At 38.5% G+C, this 22,591-nt stretch overlaps 1 protein-coding gene and 1 long non-coding RNA gene across 2 annotated transcripts; both read left to right on the top strand.

The window, feature by feature from the left end:
* Window positions 1-12,131, top strand: cdh26.1 (cadherin 26, tandem duplicate 1). The gene is made up of 19 exons (XM_032520329.1): window positions 1-208; window positions 817-870; window positions 967-1,059; window positions 1,171-1,320; window positions 1,408-1,555; window positions 1,785-1,954; window positions 2,051-2,179; window positions 2,302-2,487; window positions 2,593-2,855; window positions 3,729-3,874; window positions 3,978-4,208; window positions 4,297-4,518; window positions 5,303-5,424; window positions 6,718-6,792; window positions 7,612-7,677; window positions 7,885-7,965; window positions 8,593-8,628; window positions 9,836-9,907; window positions 10,321-12,131. The coding sequence occupies exons 1-19, from the start codon at window positions 182-184 to the stop codon at window positions 10,531-10,533; spliced, it is 2,484 nt and encodes an 827-aa protein (XP_032376220.1). The 5' UTR covers window positions 1-181; the 3' UTR covers window positions 10,534-12,131.
* Window positions 12,132-16,418: 4,287 nt separating this feature from the next.
* On the top strand, window positions 16,419-17,864 carry LOC116692228 (uncharacterized). The gene is made up of 2 exons (XR_004332662.1): window positions 16,419-16,779; window positions 16,885-17,864. It is a non-coding gene; the product is annotated as an uncharacterized LOC116692228 (long non-coding RNA).
* Window positions 17,865-22,591: the final 4,727 nt, after the last annotated feature.

The following is a 22,591-nucleotide window of genomic DNA, read 5'->3' as shown; positions in this document are numbered from 1 at the left end:
GTAAACTGACTGCATTTTACAGATCACATGACTGCACGACTGAACAAGTTCTTTGTTAACTGCAAAGTCAATCAGCCTGCTGCCTGCAGGCATTGTGGGCTGTCTTCCGTGCACTCTTACACAAGCTACCTTTGACTTTTTGGAGTACTCCTACAGAGGATATCACGCCGAGTGGACCAAGATGAAGAACATTTCCCTGCTTCTGTTGGTAGGCATGAAATTCTACAGTTATAACTACGCATCATGCTGTTTTAACATTTGAAAACAAAGTGAATGCTTGGTTATTTTTAGCACAAACTATTTGTTTTGAAAGCTTGTGATTACTTGTACAGCACGGAATCTCTACCTACATATACCTTCCTTTTTAAGTACTTGGTTATGAAGAAGTTAAGTTCACGAATACTTGGCTGTTCTTTCAAATGAATAGTTTCTTCCTGGTGCCAAATTGATTTGTATTGTTAAAATAAAGACTGATGAAAATCTAAATCAGTGTTATTTTCTCATTGCTATTACTGTGATTATGTGCCATAGCCTACGTGATGCACTCCTGCTCTAAGACAAATTAAAAGTAATTGATAAAAATTTTTAAATAAGTAAATAAAACACACAGGTTGGATAAATGGGAAGCTCTATGTTGTACAGGTGAAGTGTGTTTCTAAGTGTGTTTCCAATTAGATGGAGGAGCAACCTGACAGGGTGTGTTCCCCACCTCTTGCCCCAAATGCATGCTGGATTTCTCTCCATGAAACCAGATGAGTGGGTGTAGAAAATGGAGGTTTGTTGGGACCCTGTTTAAAAGCTGTTTTTCTGTTGTAGGTTGCATTAACAGCCCTCGCGGAGTCTCAACAAGACATCAGCCGTGCCAAGCGGGTAACTGATTCATGCTTGGAAATGCAAATCAAAATGTTTGGATTCAAAATGAAAGTAACAACAATAGTATGCATGATCTACATTCTGTTTTAACAGGAGCTTTTGGTGCGTTCCAAAAGAAGGTGGGTTTTGTCTACAATTGAAATTGTAGAGGAAGATAAAGGGCCATTCCCCAAAAAAATTACAACGGTGAGAATATCATTTTGGAAAATAAATTACCAATCAGTGTGGCAGCTCAAAATCCTGGCTTGGTCAAACATTCAAACAATAACAGCTCAACGGTTTGTGTCTTGGCACCAGATGTATAATGACAAGACAAATGAGGAGGGGCAAATCTACCAGATCCACGTAACGAGTGACACCGACTCGTCGGTGTTCTCAATCAATGAAAACACCGGAGACGTCTTTGTCCACAGAGCTATCGACAGAGAGACAACTGATTTCTTCAAAGTGAGCTAATACTGCATTACCAAACCCATTGATGATGCAGATTTTTAACCACTGACAATCATTTAACATGAGTACCTCTACCCACAGATCTCGTTTGATATATTAAGCAAAGCGTCGCACACTGCAATAGACGAGAAACTAGCTTTTGATGTACAAGTAAAGGATATCAATGACAACGCGCCAACATTTTTCGACCTTCCTACGAATGTGGATGTGAAGGAAAACTCTGAAGAGGGTGAGTATACAGTTGCATAAGTGTGCACATTTTCTGCCAACTGACAAATGAAAACAATGAATAGTGAGTTCTCACAATGTCTAGGGGGTTAAACGGAAATGTATCAAACCTAAGGTGCATCTTTCACTCTGTCTCTTATGTACTGTGCACTTTCTCTCCCATTTCCCCACTTCCTACTTTTCTATCACACATTCACTCTCATTTGCTTCCTTTCCTTGACTTCTTGAAGGGTTCTTGCCAGTGCAGCTGAAGGCCTCGGACAGAGATCAGACGAACACACCTAACTCAAAAATCACCATCAGATTGGTCAAACAGACCCCAGCCGAGCCCAAGATTGGTTTGGAGGTGATTAGTGACGGAATGGCCCAGCTCACCTTTACGGGATGTTTTGACTACGATGTGAGTCTCGGTGACTTACAGCGACAGGCATACCACATACACCCATACTGACTTGTCAATGTATCATCTAAAATATCATCTTTTTTATGTTTTCAGAAAGAAAAGACATATAAAGTTACTGTTGAAGCAAAAGATCATGGAAACCCGCCCCTTTCCTCTACTGCTGTTGTTACTCTCAATGTTGTTGACTCAAACACTCATCCACCGACATTCAAGGAGAAAAAGGCACTGATTTTTTACTATTATTATTATTATTATTAGTAGTAGTAGTAGTAGTAGTAGTATTGATGAAATAGCTTTTTTGTGTGATGTATGATGTTAGAGATGAAACTGTTATGCCTTTCCAGTACCAAGGTAAAGTGTTAGAATCAACCATCAAGGACGATATTTTGAGAATTATGGTGGACGACAAAGACACGCCTAAAACTCCAGGCTGGCGTGCCAAATACTTCTTCATTGAAGGGAATCAGGAAGGGAACTACAAAATTGAAACTGACCCCGCAACTAATGAGGGCATTCTGAGCGTCATCAAGGTAATTCTGCTTTTTTGAGACCATTAAAGTCCAACACAGTTTTCTTTCTTTTCATAAACAGAAGCTGCACCAGTACTGACATTACTTGTGTGTGTTTTTTCCCAGGCCAAGGATTACGAGACGACAACTAATACTACCCTGGTGGTTGGAGTAGAGAATGAGGAACCTTTATTTGTTTGTAAATCTAAATCACCTGGTCATGCCCGCCCACCTCCAGATAGAGCAAACATCACAATTAAAGTGATAGATGTCAATGACCCACCTTACTATGAGAAAGCTTCAGTTGATGTGTACCAGAAAGAAGAGGAGGCGCCGGGAAAGGTGCTGTTCACGCCAAAAGTGAAAGATGATGACTCCACCGAAATCAGGTTGGTGTCTACACGCTGTAGGACTGCTGCTGCTCGCTGCACTCATTGCCACATTGTGAATAGAGACCGAACTATGCTGGATTTTTCAGGCTGTTGCCGAGTTAAAAAGAAAAACTCAATCTATTGTCCAATAACTGTTGTTTTTTTAACACACGTGCATATCATAACCAAACACTTTGATCAATTTGGTTGTCAAAGAATTTTGACCAAAATGTGGAATGAGGGGAACTTTTTATCATTGAAAAACTAAAATTCTCAGGGCTCTCAGATGACAAATTCTGTAACAGTGACATTATGTTTCTAAACATATCTTTGGCATTGTGACACTGCCAGTTCAGTATTGGCCAGCAAATATCCATATCCCAATCTTGATCAGTCTGCAAGAACCCAGTCTCGCATTGCCAGAAGTATGGTCTGGTTGCACAAATTAACATTCACGAATAGGGGGAAAAAGTGCTCTGGGTTATTTTTATTTCTTTAAACCAATCACAATCATCTCAGGTGGTGCTCAACCCTGGATGCATTGACAGTGCCCTTACAAAATAGATAGCGGAGATGGTGGAAGGGGAGTATAATGTCTGACATCAGGTGCATGTCAGGCTTTACACCCGCACTGTACAGACCAGCAATTACCCAACCGATGGATTGGTCGGGGCCCTAATCACAAATGTAACATGAAACTTCTTATTGGAAATTATGTAATACATTAACTGGCATACTGTATAAAATAAATAGTTACTTCAACTTGTAGTTATGCAGTACCTCTGCTATTTTGATTGTGGCACACAACAAAGCCACACATTTTACACGTTCCACGTTTCCAGCAGCTGCAATTCAGTGCTTTCAGGTAACACGTTCTCCTCCTTTGAAAAGGCATATCATCATAAAAGATCCAGCTGGCTGGGTGACCATTGATGAGAAAACAGGAAAAATCACAACAACTAAGAAGATGGACAGAGAGTCACCTTTTGTTGATGACAAAGGCATTTACAAAATAATCATCGGTGCTGTAGATAATGGTATGAAGGAGCCCTACTGTGTTTTCTAATCATACACAAGCTAGATCATTTTGTCCATAGGTAAATTAATAAAAAAATGTTTTGTTTTGCTTTGGTTACCAAGGTGAGCCTCCAGCCACAGGTACATGCACTGTCCTGGTCCACCTCGGGGATATCAATGACAATGTGCCCAAGCTGGTCAGTAATAGGGTCATTATGTGTGGAAACAAGGACAACAAGGTCATGGTGTCTGCCAACGACACAGACGCCAATCCTTTCAGTGCACCCTTCACCTTTTCCCTGGGGGGTGATGACAAAACTCTGACGCAGCGATGGAAACTAGACCCTTCCTTTGGTTGGTACATATCTGCAAACACTGCTTACAAAAAATACAAAGCTGTTGATATCAAAGAGCCACTTTACACCTCCCTTTCCTTCCCCAGGTAAGGAAGGTGGGCTGGTTAGCCTGACGACCCTTGCTTATGGTAACTACTCAGTGCCCCTGGAGATTAAAGACCAACAGAGCTCGACTGGACGTGAAATTTTGAACGTGGTAGTGTGTGACTGCGGAGAGGCAGATGTTTGTCGTAGAAAAGTGCCGTCTTCATCCAGCCTTGGGCCAGCTGGCATCGGACTGCTCTTTCTAGGACTCCTATTGTTTTTGTGTGAGTACGGCAATCCGTGGCAACATTAACAAAACCATAAAACTCATGCTCCATAAACTTGCAGCGCCTCTTTTTAGTAGCAAGTTAATTAGATGCAAATCCATTTCTCTAAGAAAATAAAATTGATCAAGATTTTTAGCTCATACTCAGATCAGTCAATCATTTAACTAATAGAGGGGCGAGGGATGTGAGGATTTAATATAATACTATGTAAATATTAATAAAACAAACCAATCAAACTGATTTAACCATTACAAGATTTTTTTCACATTTCTTAGAGCTCCTTAGGATCAAAATATTTCTATCCTCATGGTTTAGTCTTTATTGGTAAAACTAAATTTCTGGATTGAAGTTGGTGTGCAGGCGTAACTACTACGCCTGTCCTAACTTATTTTATCTATGCATGTTAGTGACACTCCTGTACATGACCTATCATTTAAAGCCACAGATTTATGTTTTTTTGAAACATGTATTTGGCCAAGAAAGTTCGGCAGAGAGCAAGGCTCCCTTTTTTTCCCTGAGCACAGTCTCACAGTTCTACACATTCACACCTGGAAGCTCCCACAGTTCTGTCTGTTGGCCAGTGAGCAGCTTTACAGGAGCAGTTTGGGCACATCAAGGGTGGAAATGAGAAAGGCGCAAAAGCTTCTCTTTCACTGCCGCTCCCCAGCTTTATCTTGCTGATTAATTTAGGCCACTGTTGCCTGTGGCAATTATGTGACAGTTTGAGAACAGAAATTACATGTTGCATTCCCAAGTGTAATTTCTTTGTGTGTGTCCGCAGTACTGCTCCTCCTCTTTATCTGTCAGTGTGGAGATAAGACGAAGCACATGCCCATGGTGGAGGATGAGGGCAAACAGACCCTCATCAAGTACAACCAAGAAGCAGGGGGCTCCGCATGCAAGGTGTGTTGGTTGTGATGCGTCTGTGCATATTAAAGGGCGTAAGATGTAATTAAGTATGCAGTCTATATCCACGTCGCTCCACTTCCGGGATTGCTCTGGTGCCGCTGGAAATTTTACTCTTTTCGACCGGATGTTCGTTACTTTCCACTTTCTTTGTGTTGGAATTTTAATTTTAAATCGATTTATGAGGGTTAATTCAGATCTCTGCAGGGTAAATCCAGACAGCTCGCTAGAATCTGAGTTTTCTCTTGCACGACTGAAACAACTTTTGAACATAAACACGTTGCACCTAAACAAGTTCCTTCCCGAGGCTATATTGCAGCGGCATCGGGGCCTAGCGCCGCCCATGAAGATTGTGATTGGTTTATAAAATTGCAAATAAACCAGAGTAAGGTTTTTGCTCATGCCGTAATGCTGCGTGGACTAGCCAGACCTTCCTCCGCAGTATGGCGATATACATGTGCCACATTTGAAACTAAATTTTGCATGCACATGGCAATTCCGTTTTGGACAGGAATTAACACTTGCACAAAATAATTTTGTTTGAGCAAACAAAAACCTATTCCATGCTAAATAAATGTATTTGCATGTTTGCAATTATCCATATTAGCGTGCAATAATAAGCCCCCTCATGCAGCTTACTTTTGTGCCCTCTCAAAACCCCTTCTCTGTGCTTGGCCAAGTCTGCCTCGCTCTCAGGCTCTTCCCTCTGTGCACGCTCAACTTTTGACACTTCCTAGCGTTAAAAGTGTGCCACGAAACCAACCAATCAGAGAATTAAGGGTCAATTCTGATTGGCTGTTTGTCTCCAATTAGACAGGGAAACAGTCTTCAATAAAACACCTCAATCAAATTAATGATTTAAAACCTGATTTATTTAGATTAGATTAAATTATACTTTATTCATCCCACAACAGGGAAATTTTGTTAGAGCAGCAGCATTTTCTTCAATAACAGCAAAAACAATATTTAAAATTAGTTAATTTAATTAATTTTAATTAATTTAATATTTAATTTAAAACAATGCATCAGCCAAAACAGCTCAACACAAATACCTTTATTGAGCACAAAAAGTGTTCATTTCTGTTCAAAATGTAAATTTTATGTGAATGCAAAATATAGTTCTCTGTGCTCAAAACATACAATTACTCTCTCAGGAATGAGGCACATATATGACACCATGTGGAGGAAGGTCTAGCATTGCTAGACTAATATGTAGGCTATATTACTCCACCAATCACACCCAATTTTATGGAGGGATCTAACCTATGTTTTCTCTCTCTTCTGTGCCAGGCTGAGCCCACTCTGCTTTTGACAAACAGAAACAGTGTGGCTGTGACAGATGGCCTGAAAACTGGCAGCATGCAGGTACTCCACCTCTCACCCAGTCAGTGTGCGGGTGCAATTTCTATTGATCAATCAATTTTATTTGTTACCTGAATGAGTTACAGATCCTGTGAATTGTTATCCCATCAGCTCCTGCAACTTGTGCATTGTTCATGATAAAGCAGAATTTGGCCAACAGATAACACAGAAACATTTGAGTTCAGGTTTAAGTTATATAAAAGGCAACGGTCTAAACGCCTCAATACAGAAACCAAGTTGCCACATAAAGAAAAACGTGGCTACTAATCCTGCTGAAAAATGGATGACAGCTACAATTTGATTGCTTTGTTACTTTATTGTGTTTCTAACCAAGGCAATGACAGCTAGACAGCTATGTGAAGTAAAATGCAAGCTGTTGACACAGTTATGTTATGAATTACAGGGTGCGTGCAACATTGTGCAACACATATCTAAAAACAGTAGCATGACGCTGGAAGAAGACATCTTGGATTGCTTGATATATTTTGGATGTACTGATCACATGTACTGCAGTTAACTGCCAAACACTACAGAATCTTTAAAATATGAGGTACACATTGGTGGTAGGCCAGGAGAGGCATTAGTGCAAGAAATTATTTGACTGTAATGTAAGTGATGTAACTCATTATTATTTGGTTATTTAGCATTACTGTACAGGATTTATGAACCTACGGCTTTCCTTTTTCCAGGGCTGCATTTCCTTTTTCAAACATAAAAAAGGCTTTGTTATGCCACAGAGAAAAATAGAATGCCATTTCCACTTGCCTCTGCTTGCTTCATTAATTTGCTTTGCTTAACTAAATAGTTATTATTATCAACTAGATGTCTCAGGCTGCTCAAGGAATGGCCCTGGACAGGTTTACGTACAACACCTACGGGCTCACTGCCGTGAGTAACAGCTCTTTCAATAGCCTCATTCGTGTGTTTCTAATTTCACAATACAAATGATTACAATAATTTAAAGTAATGCCTCCAGCCACAGGACTGGTTAAAAAAAATGATTACAGTGAACATTATAGTGTTCAGTGGTGCATGCACACACGACCTGGTAATCTAGTTGGTACCTTACTAATTAACTTTATTGCACATCCCCAGCAAAAGAACAATACCATGACGTCAATGGGCATGCAGGCTCACAGACACACTCTCAGAAGCCAGGGAGGAGGGCAGACCATGGTGAGTGCCCTCATTGCCGTGTTTCCTGGTGATCGTGTTATTATTGCCTTTCATCACATTGCTCTGATACTTTGTAGAGCGTCTGCAACCACATGAGCAACACCTGTTTTCTACAGTCTGTGTTTCGCACAAACTGAGTGTATGCAGGTTTTCCCCCCATTCCCATTTGTTTGAGGGTTAGTCTTTTTGTTTCTATCTGCCAATTTTCCAGTAGTTCATATGATATCTCAAAAACAGATGTCCTAAATCCTTTACAGAAAGACATGAAAAAGAGGTTTTGGAAGACCTTTACATACTGTATGTCTTTGTTATTGTATACTATATAAAAAAATATAGCACTTGTTTAGTTGTATTTCTTTATTATGTATTATGTAGTTTGATGTCTATTTTTATTTTATTTTATTGCACAGCATAAATGCAGCAGCAAATTAAACAGCATTTTTAAATATATAACAGACGTTCTGTTGTATTTTATTGCGTTGAACTCAGATGTGTTTCTATCATCCAGTCTGCCCTCATATAAATTACAACTCAAAAACCTTTCTAGGATGCTTTTTCCAAGCGCTATCTATGTTTTTTTTAAACCCACAAATACAATACTTAATCTTTTTATTTTATTAATTTCAGTACTCTACATGGGCAAACAGGTCAAACACCTACCAGGTAAGTAGGGCTCTTCATTGAATTAGCATGTTTTAATCTTTCACTTTTCATTGTATGCACTTTCTAATGCATACACAATATGTTAATTAAGTAGTGGGAAACTGTGGAAGCCCTAACAGGCAAACAAGACATCTTTTTTTTTCAGGCTCATTTTTCAAAAAATGACTTTCTATGTTTGTTGTAATGCTAATTTCGGCCAGTAGAGACTGAAGTAAAGACTACCCCTTCTTTGTCCTGTTCTTTACCCTTGTGTTGTCCTTGGGTCCACCAGGAATTTGTTGTCCTTCTGGGTCAAAATTTGAAAATGAATTGTTCTTGACACTTTTCAAAAATGTTTTTTGTCACTTTTCTCAATGCTCTTTTTTTTTTTTTCATGGTCAGTAAACCTAATTTATATGAAATACCTAATTTTTGAATTAGAAAAAAGCAGAAATCATGAATTGTTTTGAATAATTGTTTAGATCCGAGGATGTTGACTGAATCACAGACTGGTATCTGTCAGAGTTTGTCGCAATGTGTTTTGAAACCATTTCAATTATTTGTTTTTTTCAAATGCTATGCAATTGAATAAAACACCCCAAATTGAATTATGGTAATCATCAATTGTAACGGCAAAGAATGTTGTATGGCTTCTGTGCAACGTGCATGCATCCATGTTATTTTGGGTAATATGGTTGTAAGAAACCCATGTTTCTGATATAAAAACCTTTAAAAAGGGGTCAACTTGGACCCAAGGACAACACAAGGGTTAATAGAATAGGAAACTTTTATGTTTTCTTCCATGTGTGTTTTAATTTATCCATGCACTTTAAACCCAAAGTACATTTACTCTGTGTTAGCAAGTTAGACAGCGTTAATGGCATCTTTTTCTCTAGAAAAGTATTTTCATCAGAGGTAATCTGCTGTTAGTGTTAGCTATACTGACATTAGCCCGCTTGCAAGAGAGTTCGCCTTTGCCTAACATCAGTATAGCGAATGCAATTCACAGATGAAAAAAAAGAGCCTCTTTTTGCAGGAAATGTTTTTTTTTTTTAAATGAATCATAGCAAAAAATTCACCCATTTTGACGGATAAAAAACTGAGCCTGAGCCTGAAAAGCAATAGTTCTCTCTTGCCTCTCAGGGCTTCCTGATAGCAATGCATGCATACAGTACATACAAGATATATTTTATGAACAAGAGCTCACAATCCACCTCTCGCTGAACAGGGAGGCTCATCAAGATATAAACGCTCTCTCAGCCAAGTGTCAAATCACCAGATCACAGATCAGATCGCCAGGGTGAGTGTTTGTCTCATATCCGCATGTTGAAGTGTCCCAGGAAACTGAACCCCAAAGTGCTCCCATGGTCAGACCAGAACAATGCATTTGTTTGTGTGAATGAGAGGCAAATTGTAAAGCACTTTAGATAAAAACTCCATATAAAAGGCAGCCATTTACCCAATGTAAAGGCAACAGTTGCTTTGTAGTGAGGATATAATAAAAACTTCAGTAATGCTTATGTTTAAATGACATGGATGAAAACCACATCACTTAAGGTTGTTCGCATCGGCTTTAAGCAATAAAAGAACAGCATTATTAATTTGGACTGAATGGCTTTATATTTCTAGTATATTTATTATACATTTGTTTATTTTTTTAAACGTTCCGATTTTGTAATCCAGAAATCTTTTGATGCCTCCTCAATCCCACAGAGAGTGCACACGATTGATGTGGACCACCCAGTGTACGTGCCCTACGAGTATGTCTACGAGGGACAGGGCAGCCAATGCCAGTCTCTGGAAACCCTGTCACACAGCAGCGAGCCGGGAGATGATTTGATGTTTCTAAATAATTTGGATCCAAAGTTCAAGACCTTGGCAGGCATCTGTCACCAGACACTTCAAGAAAAGAACATCCAGATCTAAAAAGCACCACTGGACTGGGATTTTTTCATCAAGCAAGTTGCTATTCGGTCCGAGGTTGACATTGTGATTTTGGACGGATTTGACTGAATCTTTGAAGAAAAGATATATGACAATGGTTGGATTACATCTCACATATTCGTTTATTGCATGTTGGCATCCCCACGGAACAAGGATTCATAGCTTTTGAGGTTTAAGGTTTGGGGTTTGTGGACGATTTTGCTTGCTTGAAGATTGGGGCACTGCACAAACTGCCTCTGGTGCTCTGGTGATTTTGAAATGTTACGTTTGACAGTGACTGGGTGTGTTTTTTTTACTTTGATATTTTAAGAGCGATTGCTGCCAAATCGCAGTGAGTGCTTTCAGCAGCCCATCCTTTCTAGCGCTTTGTCAGATCTCTGCAGAGTAAATCCAGACAGCGCGCTAAAATCTGAGTTTTCTCTTGACTAAAACAACTTTTGAACATAAACACGTTTTTAAACTGCATGTTCATCTGTGGTATATAAGTTGTTTTATTTCTGACAGTTACCACCAACATATCCTGTGCCGAAATTTGACTGGTTAAAATTATTGCAGTTCGACAGTACTGGGACAATGGTATTTTTTATAATAAACAGAGATACCATACCTGTTTGAGTCCTGCTGTTTATGATTTGGTGATACAGTGTTGGGGTATTAATAATCTTGCAACAGTACATAGTTCCTTTCTTGCTTTGTTTCTTGTGTGCATTTTTGAATCTGCACTCTTAAACGTGCATTCTTTCAGAAAACATTGACATAGAAGTATAACAAAATGATACCAAACAATATACTTTAACAGATGGACAAGATAATTGTTTTGGGCATTTTAGGCCTTTATTATATGGGACAGCTGAAGGTGTGAAAGGGGGAATAGCATGCCGCTGCAACTAGTGCTGAGCCTTTGTACATACATGTTTAGTTGCTTGTATAACTTAATCCTTTACATTTCCACGCTAGGCAAGGCAAGGCAAGGCAGCTTTATTTGTATAGCACATTTCAGCAACAGGGCAATTCAAAGTGCTTTACACGAAATCAGTTAAACAGATAAAACACAAGTACAAACAGTTAAAAATCATAAGCATTAAAAACTAATAAAACACATGAATAGAGAGTTAAAAACAGATAAAGAGATAAGCGCTAGATAAAGAGGTTGTCATGCAGCGTGTCAGAAGGGTACAGAGTTTAGTCAGGTTGACTTGGGTTGATGTTTTCTTACCCTGCCTTTCATACCAGTGACAATCCTACCTAATATTGTGTAATGTACAATTTCTGAAACTACATGACCACACATGGTTGGCTCTGTAAGCTGTTGCTAAAAGTTACAGTGTTCACCCTTCAGTCTGTCAACAGATGTGGCAGAACGTGTTTTTTGATAAATCCATGTACTGTAGAGACTGTAAATGCAGTTTAGGTGTGTTGTTCAAATGTTCAATGTTCAAATTTGACACTCTGACGTTGGTTCATTTGCATGCATAACCCAGAAAACCAACAGGTTGCAGTACAGGATATGGCTATGTTCACACTTTGCATCTTTTTTTAAACTACTAGCGTCTGCTTTACATTATAATCCTGTGGTGTAACTTTGTTTTCCAAAAAGTAAAGTTTATATAAAAGTAAGTTTTAAACGCCACCGCCAAGCAGCTCGGAGCGTTTAAAGTTATTAAAGCTATTAAAGTTGTTAAAATAGTTCAACTTTTCTAAAAAACAAAACGCCCTACGTCAGCCGGTCAATGACAACCGGAGTAGCCAGACTTGTCGTTTTCACAACAACAAGAAAATAGGGAGTCGGAGCACAGCGAGGTATATAGTATGACCGTGTGCTGCCTGAACAGGGAACCCGCTTGGATTTCTGTAACGTTAGCAGCACCATTCTCTCTGTCTCTGTTAGCTTGCTCCACCGCTTTGTTTTATTTAACATTAGCACCGCTCCAGATAGCCCTCTAGCTAGGATACTGTAGCAGTAGCTGTTGTTATAGCAACAAAAGACGCTCACTGCTACTTTTCGGAATAAAAACCATGGATTTATAAAAGCACTTCCAGCTTTTTTTCCCACTACAAAAACGCCCTACTCAACACGCTAAATGTGAACATAGCCTAGGATTGTTTTACAGCAAGACAGCATTAAAACACCAACAAAAGCAACATAAACACACTAAAAAACATGGAAAGTTCTGGCACGTCAGGCTTCAGCAGAAAATAGAAAGAATATGCAAGCACCAAACAACAAAATGCACAATAAAGTCTGATGAAAACCAAAAGGGGGCATGAAAGTGATTCCAAGTAACTCCAAGTCTATTGTTGGTTGACATTCTCACTGATATGACATACAGGGTTTGACCCTCCCACGCAGGGTGTTCAATTACAGTTTTTCTTGAGAAGTGATTTCCTCAGGGCTGCTGGTAAAGGGTTTTGGACGTGACTTCAAAACAAAATATTTCAAAGTGTTTAGTATTATGCGGGCTGTAACGTGGAAATTATGAAATTAGTTCATCCTAAGCAATTGATGTGCCATGCCATGCTCTCTGTTTTTCTGAAAGGTACAGTATAACTCATTCTCACCGTCCCAATGGACTAATTTTGAGCTGTATTTTACATTAGACTGTGCCAATTTTTACTGTTCTCAGGTGATTTACGGTACCTATGTAATTACTATACTTGTTATCTTACTGAATAGTAAACCAGCTTAAGAGGTACGCAACTGTCAGTCTGCCAGCCCCTCGAGCAAATAGTACTCACAGAATGTTGGCCAGTGTAAACATGTCCTTCATAGACTGTCACTTACTTTACTGTCAGTTAGCATATTTCCACATTACACAACACATCATGCTTTTTCAAAGGAAGGCGATACACAATGCATACAATACACATTTAGATTATGCGGATGAACTAGAAACAAAGAACGGATGAACACCAACAGACACAAGGGAGCATGAAATACTTTGCAGCAACTCAAAGTCAACTTTGTACAGAAGCAAAGGATTAGTTTAAGTTTTAGTTTAGTAGGTGTTTTTTTTTTTAACTGTATGTAATAATGCACGTTTTTATAACAGATAAAGCTAATGTTGCCTCTCAGTTTCTACTACTACAGGCAGTAAAACAACTGCAGTAAAAAGGACAGCTGAAATATTTTCCTAAATTCAACACATACAGTATGTGAGTATAGTAAAGAAAGAAAAACCCCTGAACCCCTGAATTAAACTAATTGTTAATTGGGATAACTGCCCAGATCCAGAGGGGTTGATCCCTTACAGTGTTATATCTGCAGGACATTAAAGTGGCACACAAGCTTTGGAATAGTTTGGGGGTTATGGAGAACTACAAATAAGTGCAAACATTATGAAATCTCAATGAGATGCATTATTATTCTCAAAGTCTCAATAATGCCTAGCAGGCAAATTTGAAAACCTACGTGTTTAAAAATGTGCCGTAATGTTTTTTTTAATATTAATAAATATATTAATCCATTCTGTGTATCACTGTTTTATTTTGCACCATTGTGAAGCACTTACCTAGCTTTTTAAATAAATATAATGCTTTTTAATACATTCCGTAGCACGGTAAATGAGAAACTTTACTTGTAGAGAGTGTTAGAAATGAACCAATTACAGTAGTCATGCACACACACACACACCACACACACACACACACACACACACACACACACACACACACACACACACACACACACAACACACCACACACACACACCAGTTACCGTTCAGATAGATGGATTGCTTTTAAAAACTATGTACATTTTCTATTGAATAGCAAGAATTGAGAGAGATGCAGATAAAAGTATTGCAAATTGACTCTGGATCAATCATAATGACAACCACTAGAGCAGACACAGGTCACGTGTGTCAACATTATAGATTATAGATAGAATATATATCTCATCCCTTTAGACCTACACAACAGTGCTCTAGAAGGTGTTGTGTGCCAACTGAAATATTTAGATTACAACAATTTAGATCCCGATTAATATATTTTTCACAGTTCCTTGTGTACTTACATACATAAAGAAAATGTAAAAACTGTTCTCCACCCGCCAACAGTCATACTGACATACAAAACATTATGTAGACTAAATAATATAAAAACCAGATCAAAAACATTTCAACATCATGAACGGTTGACGGTAGCCTACAGTGTGTTAGTACTGTTAAAAAGTTTAAAAAAATTAGCAACTTGTTTACAACAAGGGATTCAGAGTTTAATTACGCTTTTTTTGTAAATGTAGAAACTACTTCTTATTATATTAAACTAATGATTTAATGACAAATTATAACATTATCAATAAGTAAACATTAAGTATATGATTGTTTTATCATTTTAACTGTAAATAACTGTTAATTAAAGTTTAATGATATATGAATATACCATTTTTTAATTGATGGTTATTATAAAGTGTTTCTTTTTTTTCTGATACCGACAAGCACGATTGACACCAACGAGAAGAATAGATTATTTAATTTTCAAATAGTCTCAATCGATCCCCCCCAACAGAGTTCTACTTGGCCCCGTTCTCTGAAATGGCAACCATTTCCTTTAGGACTTGTTGCATGATGGCATAATTGCTACCGACTCTTGCTTCATTACTCTAATTATACATTCAATTTCATTTTAACGTCACTTACGTTGCAATATTGTTTCTTGTATCATGGCAACCGCACTTTAAAGTACCTTTATTTGAGGTCATTTTGCTTACTCAGTCTACCATATAATCATTGTCTATTGTTTGCCTGTATTTCTTGTGTGCTTACTTGCTTGTGTGTTTTTGTTTTTTGCTGTCATTGAAAAGAATGCTGATGCTGTAACAACAACATTTCCCCGTTGTGGGATGAATAAAGTATAATCTAATCTAATCTAATCTAATTCTCAGATAATAAATGACTGAGATGTCAAATATGTTTGATAATGACTTTGCAGTGATTGCTCTTTTGAACCAATCAGAAAGCAGAGAAATACACTCTTGTAAAACAGTGGAGATTAAATACAGCTTGCCAGTTCCTGCACCGTCATAATCCACATAGAAAGAAATAACCACCTTCCCTTGAAAACAGGACGTACAGTGAGCAATTACTTCTTTCAATTACCATGAAGAAGGCAATGACTATGATTCGACAGTCTCTTTTCATTAAAACAAAAGCTTTTTTTTGATTATCCCAGGGTTCAGGGAGAGTGAAAGAAGGAGAGGAAATTGTTCTTGTGTCCGTCTGCAATTTACAGACAAAGATAGAAAAGGTACAGCGGCCTGGAGAGCCAAGTTTCAAATCCAACAAGATGCAAACAACAACTTCAGAATCCCTACTGATCCTGAGACAAACGATGGCCTAGTGTATGTGGAAAAGGTATTTTATCTGTGATAATACATACTGACAAAATATCTCTTCAAGCTGCAATAATTATTTGGTCAAAATAAACTGAAAAATGCACTAGCGTGCCCCACTATCACCTGTACAAGATCAATGCCATGTTGTTTTTAAAAACCATTAGATGGCCTTAGTTGATGTTTGTCCAGATATCATGCAGAATTAGTTATCTACAGCCTGCTCTCCCAAAGGCTTGACCCACAACAACCGTAGCCTGACAATGCCACACCAATGCCACACCAATTTGCAAATGCAAATAAGTGTGGAACCTCTCCATTTCTTTTCCGCTTCCAAAATGCGTCATGCCAATGGGTTTAGACCAAAATGCCTTTAGACGCAATTGGATATTCCTGCAACCAATCAGAGCAACGCATGCAATGAAGAGCAACAAAACGGGACATAGCGCTGCGCAACAGACACATGTAAACAAACTACAGCATGATGTGTCATCTGTCAAGAGATACATGTTAGGACCCAGACACAAAAGAGGAGACATGAAGTGGCAGAGAGAGTTTCAGTGATTTAATAACTTACAGACCAAGTCAAGCAGGCAATAAATCCAAAACCGTAAACAGGGGAAAACCAGGAACACCCGGAAACAGAGCATTAGAAACCTGCAGAACTTCTCAACACAAAATACTTTAAGGAACTGACACCAGACAAAAGGAGCACACAAACGAAATACACAAGGAGGGGATCACAGGACAAGGCACAGCTGAAGTGGGAAGGGAACTGGTGTAAGGAGGGAAACACTGATTGGTTAACAAGACAAGGAATGGCAACAGAAAGGCCGGCTGATCAGGCGAGACAGAAGGGACGACAAGGGCTACAGGGACACATGAGTACACTAAAAAAGGTAATGGCAAGAAATGAATCAATTCTCCAAAGCTAGGGCAATTTTGTTTCGTTAAAACATAAATGCAATCTTCCTTTTCTTATTTTCCTTCGCTGTATACTGCAGATGCTTTGCTAGCTGCAGGCACCAGGAGAGGAGCCAGGTGATTATGCTCCTCATGTGTATGCTGAGGAAGGAAATAGGAAGACTGACTTTGAGCTTGATGCCATCTCCATCCATGATGATTCTTTTGACCCAGACTTGGACATGGGCCTGGATTTCAAATTCAATACTCTGGCCTCACTCTGCATGTTTAGTGAAAGCACTGCCCACAGTACAAAATCTCCTCTCAAAGGCTTTAAGAGACAGCAACTCTGAACCAAGAAAGCCATAACACTCATACTGTATTTGTATTTTTGAACAAATCATCATCTTAAATTATAAATATTACCTACATACCCTATGAAGGACTTGTGGATAACCTTTAAATACACATGCGTGAGGCGAGCCGTGGCTGGTTGTCATAGCAGGAAACTGCCGTGACCTAACACAACACACACACAGAACGCCAAAGGTGTGTTGTTTTTGACTCTGGGCATGGGGGCTGTTGCCACAGACAAGACAAAATGTAGGTTCAGAAAGCAATAACGCAGTGAATGGTGACGTTTCCCTCCGACCAATCAGTAGTCTGCAGGGTTTCACGTCACCTTTTGGTATGGCCTCAGCTCGCTTGGACCCTCGACTGAGGTGGTATTATACAATGTACCTGTTAGCAGGTCCCAGGGACTTTTTTTACGTAATGGAAAACCAAAAAAGGCGAGTAGAGTGGAGGCGAGTCGAGTAGGTACCATGCAGTGGAAAAAAGCCATAATTTTAGCTACACTTGAAGGACATTTATCATTTATCTTCTCTAGACTCTTCATCAGTCAATGATGGCTGGGAGAGAAAAAACAATGACTGTGTCTGAGAAAATATGAAAATTAGAACTTAGTAAGCACTAGGGACACAGTTCATCTATTCATCGTTTCCACTATTGCACTATTCATAAGTCATGTTACACAAACCTTACCATAAAGAGTCTCTACTTTGTGATGAGAAGGAAAACTGTTACATTAGTTTGGGGATTGGCCAGTGTTACCTTCATTTCAATAAAATATGTTTTGCATGTTTCTACTGTATACAGCACAACTACCTTTCTGGACTGAGACTGTATATGGTAGGTTCAGAGGACAGAGGACATGTTTACTCTTTCTTCTCTCATGCGTGCAATGTTGATGGTGAATAGGGAATTAACACATGATCACATCAAGGACTGGATGCTTGAACTGGTGTCTGTAATAGTTTTAACAAATTAATTATTAAACTAAATAATCTTATCAGATATGTAATGTAAGATGGATTTGTACATAATAATAACAATAATGTGATACTATGGTAAAATCGTATTGCATGACATGAAAAACGCATAAAACAAGTTAAGCAAAGTTCAATCAGACTGCTATGGACCTCAGTTAGCAACTTAAACATTTCTACTTGCATTACCTTCTATCTTCAAATGCTACCAATGCTTAACCTGTTTAGTACAGTGGGTCTCAAATTTAATTTAATTCCCATTGATGAAACAAACAATGAAACATTTGGAAAAATGTCCTAGTGTTGTGCCATGGAACAAGAGATTTTAAATGTAGTATTGACAAAAGGGGGAGGATCTGCATATCTTAAAAATATGCAGGTGTGGCAATGTAATGTAAATAAATCACCTCCAAAGAAGAATAACTGACGCCAGCTGATGCATCATAATTCTAAGGTAGTGTTTATTGTGTGTATGTATGTGTGTGTGTGTGCGTGTGTGTGTGTGTGTGTGTGTGTGTGTGTGTGTTTTGCGTGCGTGCATGCATGAATCTTTGAATATCTTCTTAGTACATATTCTCGTCTCTGCAAAAAAACCTTCAGAATCATGTATTCTAAAATATTCAATGGGTCATTTTAACAGCCTTTTTTCTTGTGCACATCAATAAATACAATATCACAATATTAGGCCTAACTTTCTCAAAATAAAATTGAAAATAATTATTTGTCTTTTCAATCCATTTCCTTAAAAATACTGAATCCTTGTGGTTCTGATATTTATACTATTTGTGCAACTGCAACACGGAGTTTCCCTTCGGGGATCAATAAAGTATTTCTGCTTCGATTCTGGTTCTGATTATGTACAATGATCATGACACAACATGTATCCATGATACACGCACCATTTAACCATGAACTTTGAGTTTTAATATGGTAAATACAGACGTATATTCAGAGATGGGAAGTAACGGAGTACAAATACTTCGTTACTGTTCTCAAGTAGATTTTCTGATATTTTTACTTTACTTTACTACTTATTTTTGTGGCGACTTTTACTTCTACTCCTTACATTTTAACACAATATCGGTACTTTCTACTCCTTACATTTTACAAAATTGGCTCGTTACTTTAGTTTTGTACAAGTGGTCGTCTTATCGGAGAATACGCGGACACGCGCCACACACCGCGAACGGGTGCGCGCGCCACACGGAGAAAAAAGTGAGAGAAAGAAAAAGAGACAAGCTGTCCGGAGGATAACCAGCTGAGATTGTGTGTGTGCGTCTTTGGGGAACTGTAAGTTGTATAACTCATGTTGTCAGTTCACTTAAGCCTGTTACTGGTCTATAGTTCTTCACATTTAAAGTAAGTTAGCTAGTGGGTTTGGTGTGCTCTCACCCGTTAGCTCGTGGTTTTTGGGGTGGTCTTCACATGTTAGCTGGGTTACACGTGGTCTTCATGAAGCATCAACACTTCACCAGCTCTATTCGCATGAGGTTTTTTTTTTTTTTTTTTTTTTACCAAACTTCAGATTCTGTAATTCAATTGACAAGTGGATGGAACCTTAGCTAGAGAGAAGTTGTCTCCGTCTGTTTTAACAGACACACCTGGGGCCAAGTTGGACACCAGAATCAGCTTTCCAGTCCTAATCTAGTCCTCAACTTTCACATCATTTCACTGGAGTTTTTGTTATTATTGTTTATGTCATAAACCATATTCAATCTAAATGGATGGAATAATCTACTGTACGTTGCATTTGACGCACGACTAAGACAACTCAAACAGATTCTGCGTTCATTCACAGTAAATCATTGAGGCTTGATGGCGCTAACGTTAGCACATGGTAGTATGGATGGCGCTAACGTTAGCACATAGTAGTATGGATGGCAACATGATTGAAAATGAAGAAAAAAGGGCAGACAAGCAGCAATACATTCCCATCATCCTCGACCTTATCTGAAAGAGATGTAAACAGTAGGCATCAAGAAAGACTCCTGGCCAATGTGCTGGGGAACTTCCTCATTAATGTCAGTTTGTTTATCATATTTAATCCTTTATTTTCTTTCCAGAAGCCATATTTGAGCACACGCACATACATGTAGATTCATTTACATGTTAGGGGGGAGATTAAAAATAGAAACTGGATCTGTGAATTCTACAGATAACTGAATTCATATCTTGCTAATGAGTCAGAATCTTATTAACCTGGAGTCCCAGTGTCTGTCATAATAATAATCATATATGTTATGTTTTAGGCCTATTGGCAGACATCCATTTAAAATGTAGCCATTGCATATAAAGACGTACCCTCCATGTCCACTGAAGTTCCTCAGCGTCTCTCTAGTAACATTTGTGTGCTCCAGGTAGCTTTGCAAAAAATATTGTTGTCATTCTAAGGCTACTTTTACTTTATACTTTAAGTAAATTTCCAAGCCTGTACTTTGTTACTTTTACTTGAGTAAAGAATTTTAATCAGTACTTTGACTTTTACCAGAGTATTTTTAACACAAGTATCTGTACTTCTACTTAAGTACGGAAAGTGAGTACTTTTCCCATCTCTGCGTATATTTAAGGGTACCTAAATATGTCTAAATGCTCATTCATAGTATCTGTGTGTGATTTCTTGAACCTAAATATAAAAACACAGAATGAATTAGTAAATGCACTCTTTGCAGCAGTAAATACAGTGTGTGTGGTTTACTTGGGGCTGTGGCCAGCATGGAGGAACCAGTGGTATATATGCAGACAGGATAGTCCTGAATTCTCTCTACCAGACCTGAACAACACAGCCATTAAAAAAACAAAAACATACGCGAAAAAGCAAATAAAAGCAAACAGCAGTTAATTTGTATCACACACACACACACACACAGTGACAGTGGAGTGAGGCTATTCAAAGATGCCTGACTGGGGTGAAGTCATAACGACATGTGCGAGCTCCACCTGATCAGGCCACTGAAGCACGAAGGTGGCAGAAACCGTTCGCTCCGTAAAGGGCTGCTGCACCATGATCACCCTGGATGCTGTGGTGGAGGTGGAAACAACCAGCATTCATTTGAGCAGAAGGAAATGAAAAAGTATTTATTTGTACGGTTTGGACAATTATGATAACCTAGAAAGAGATTCAGAAGACACCAGCTGGTCATAGTATTTTTATGCATTTGTTGAAAAATGCTACTGCAATAATTTACAGGCACAGCTAGAAATCTCCCACTGGGAAATATTTTCTCCTTAAGGACTGTGGGAGAAGCGAATAGTCTCTCCATGTGTTTGTAGCCTAGTTCCTTTAAACACTCAAGAGGATAGCATGGGCAGTTTTAAACCGGGTTTGAAAGTATGGCTTGGGTGCATAACCTATTTTTATTTATTTTTTGTACAACACGGAGGAATTTGTTTAATGTGTGATGAATGATTGATGTGTGATCTGCTGCCACTTGTCCTCTCCCCTGTCCTTTATAGGGACCCCAATGGTAACAAGTCGTTGGGCTTTATTGTGTCATCGCTGACTATTTATGTACTTCAATGTATGACACAGAGTACTGTTTCATATTTTATATTTAAGTGGTCAAATAAAATCAATCAATCAATAAAATATTAAAGATAAAAAATGTGCTTTCATTAACCCTTGTGTTGTCCTCCCAGGTCAAAAACGGACAAAAATTTGACAATTTTGTCCCTTTTACAGACTTGTTTTTTTAGTATTCACACCACCTTACTACCACTAGTTTTACATTACTTTTTGGAGTTCATGGTCAATAATCCTCATTTATATAGAATAATACCTAATATTTGAGTTAAAAAAAAGCAGAAATTATGAATTATTTTGACTAGTAGTTAAGATCAGAGGAACGTACAGATGAGTTTAGTCAGGAATGAAAGTGATCAGTTGTATTTGCAAAGAGTGTTGTATGGAATCCAATCCATTTTTGTGGTAATTTGGTTAAAAAGAAACCCATATTTCAGATATAGACCGTTTTTAAAGGGGTCAAATTTGACCCGAGGACAACAGGAGGGTTAAAATTCTATATTAACAATGTATTAAATGACTAGCTCTGAGACACCCTTCCCTTGTGGTAACTCAGCTTACCTACAGAAAAATGAAGGCCCTAGTGTGTATAAAAGTCTCAATATTCAGAAGGGCCAGCTATTTTCAGCAATCACGCTCAGTTAACTGTTAACCCCAACCTCACTGCACACTACGCTACCTGCTTATAATCAAAGGCAGACATACTTAACTTATCAATTAGCTAGTAGCAGGTGAAGAGAGCTGATCAGTTAGCAAGCTAGAGATCCACATTTTTTATTTCTCAGGAGTTGGTCAACCTGAGCTGAAAAGGTCAATGACTTAATTCCTCTTGGTCAGAAACAGGCTACATGGGATGGACATTTTGTACGACCACAAGTTTGTTTTGGAGTTCTTCTGCCACCTGGTGTCAAAAATGAGATCATGCAGCTAATAACCCTCCTGTTGTCCTCGGGTCAAATT

Source organism: Etheostoma spectabile, chromosome 7 (genome assembly GCF_008692095.1).
Source record: "Etheostoma spectabile isolate EspeVRDwgs_2016 chromosome 7, UIUC_Espe_1.0, whole genome shotgun sequence".
Taxonomy (NCBI): Eukaryota; Metazoa; Chordata; class Actinopteri; order Perciformes; family Percidae; genus Etheostoma; species Etheostoma spectabile.
This window is presented reverse-complemented; position numbering and strand designations above follow the sequence as displayed.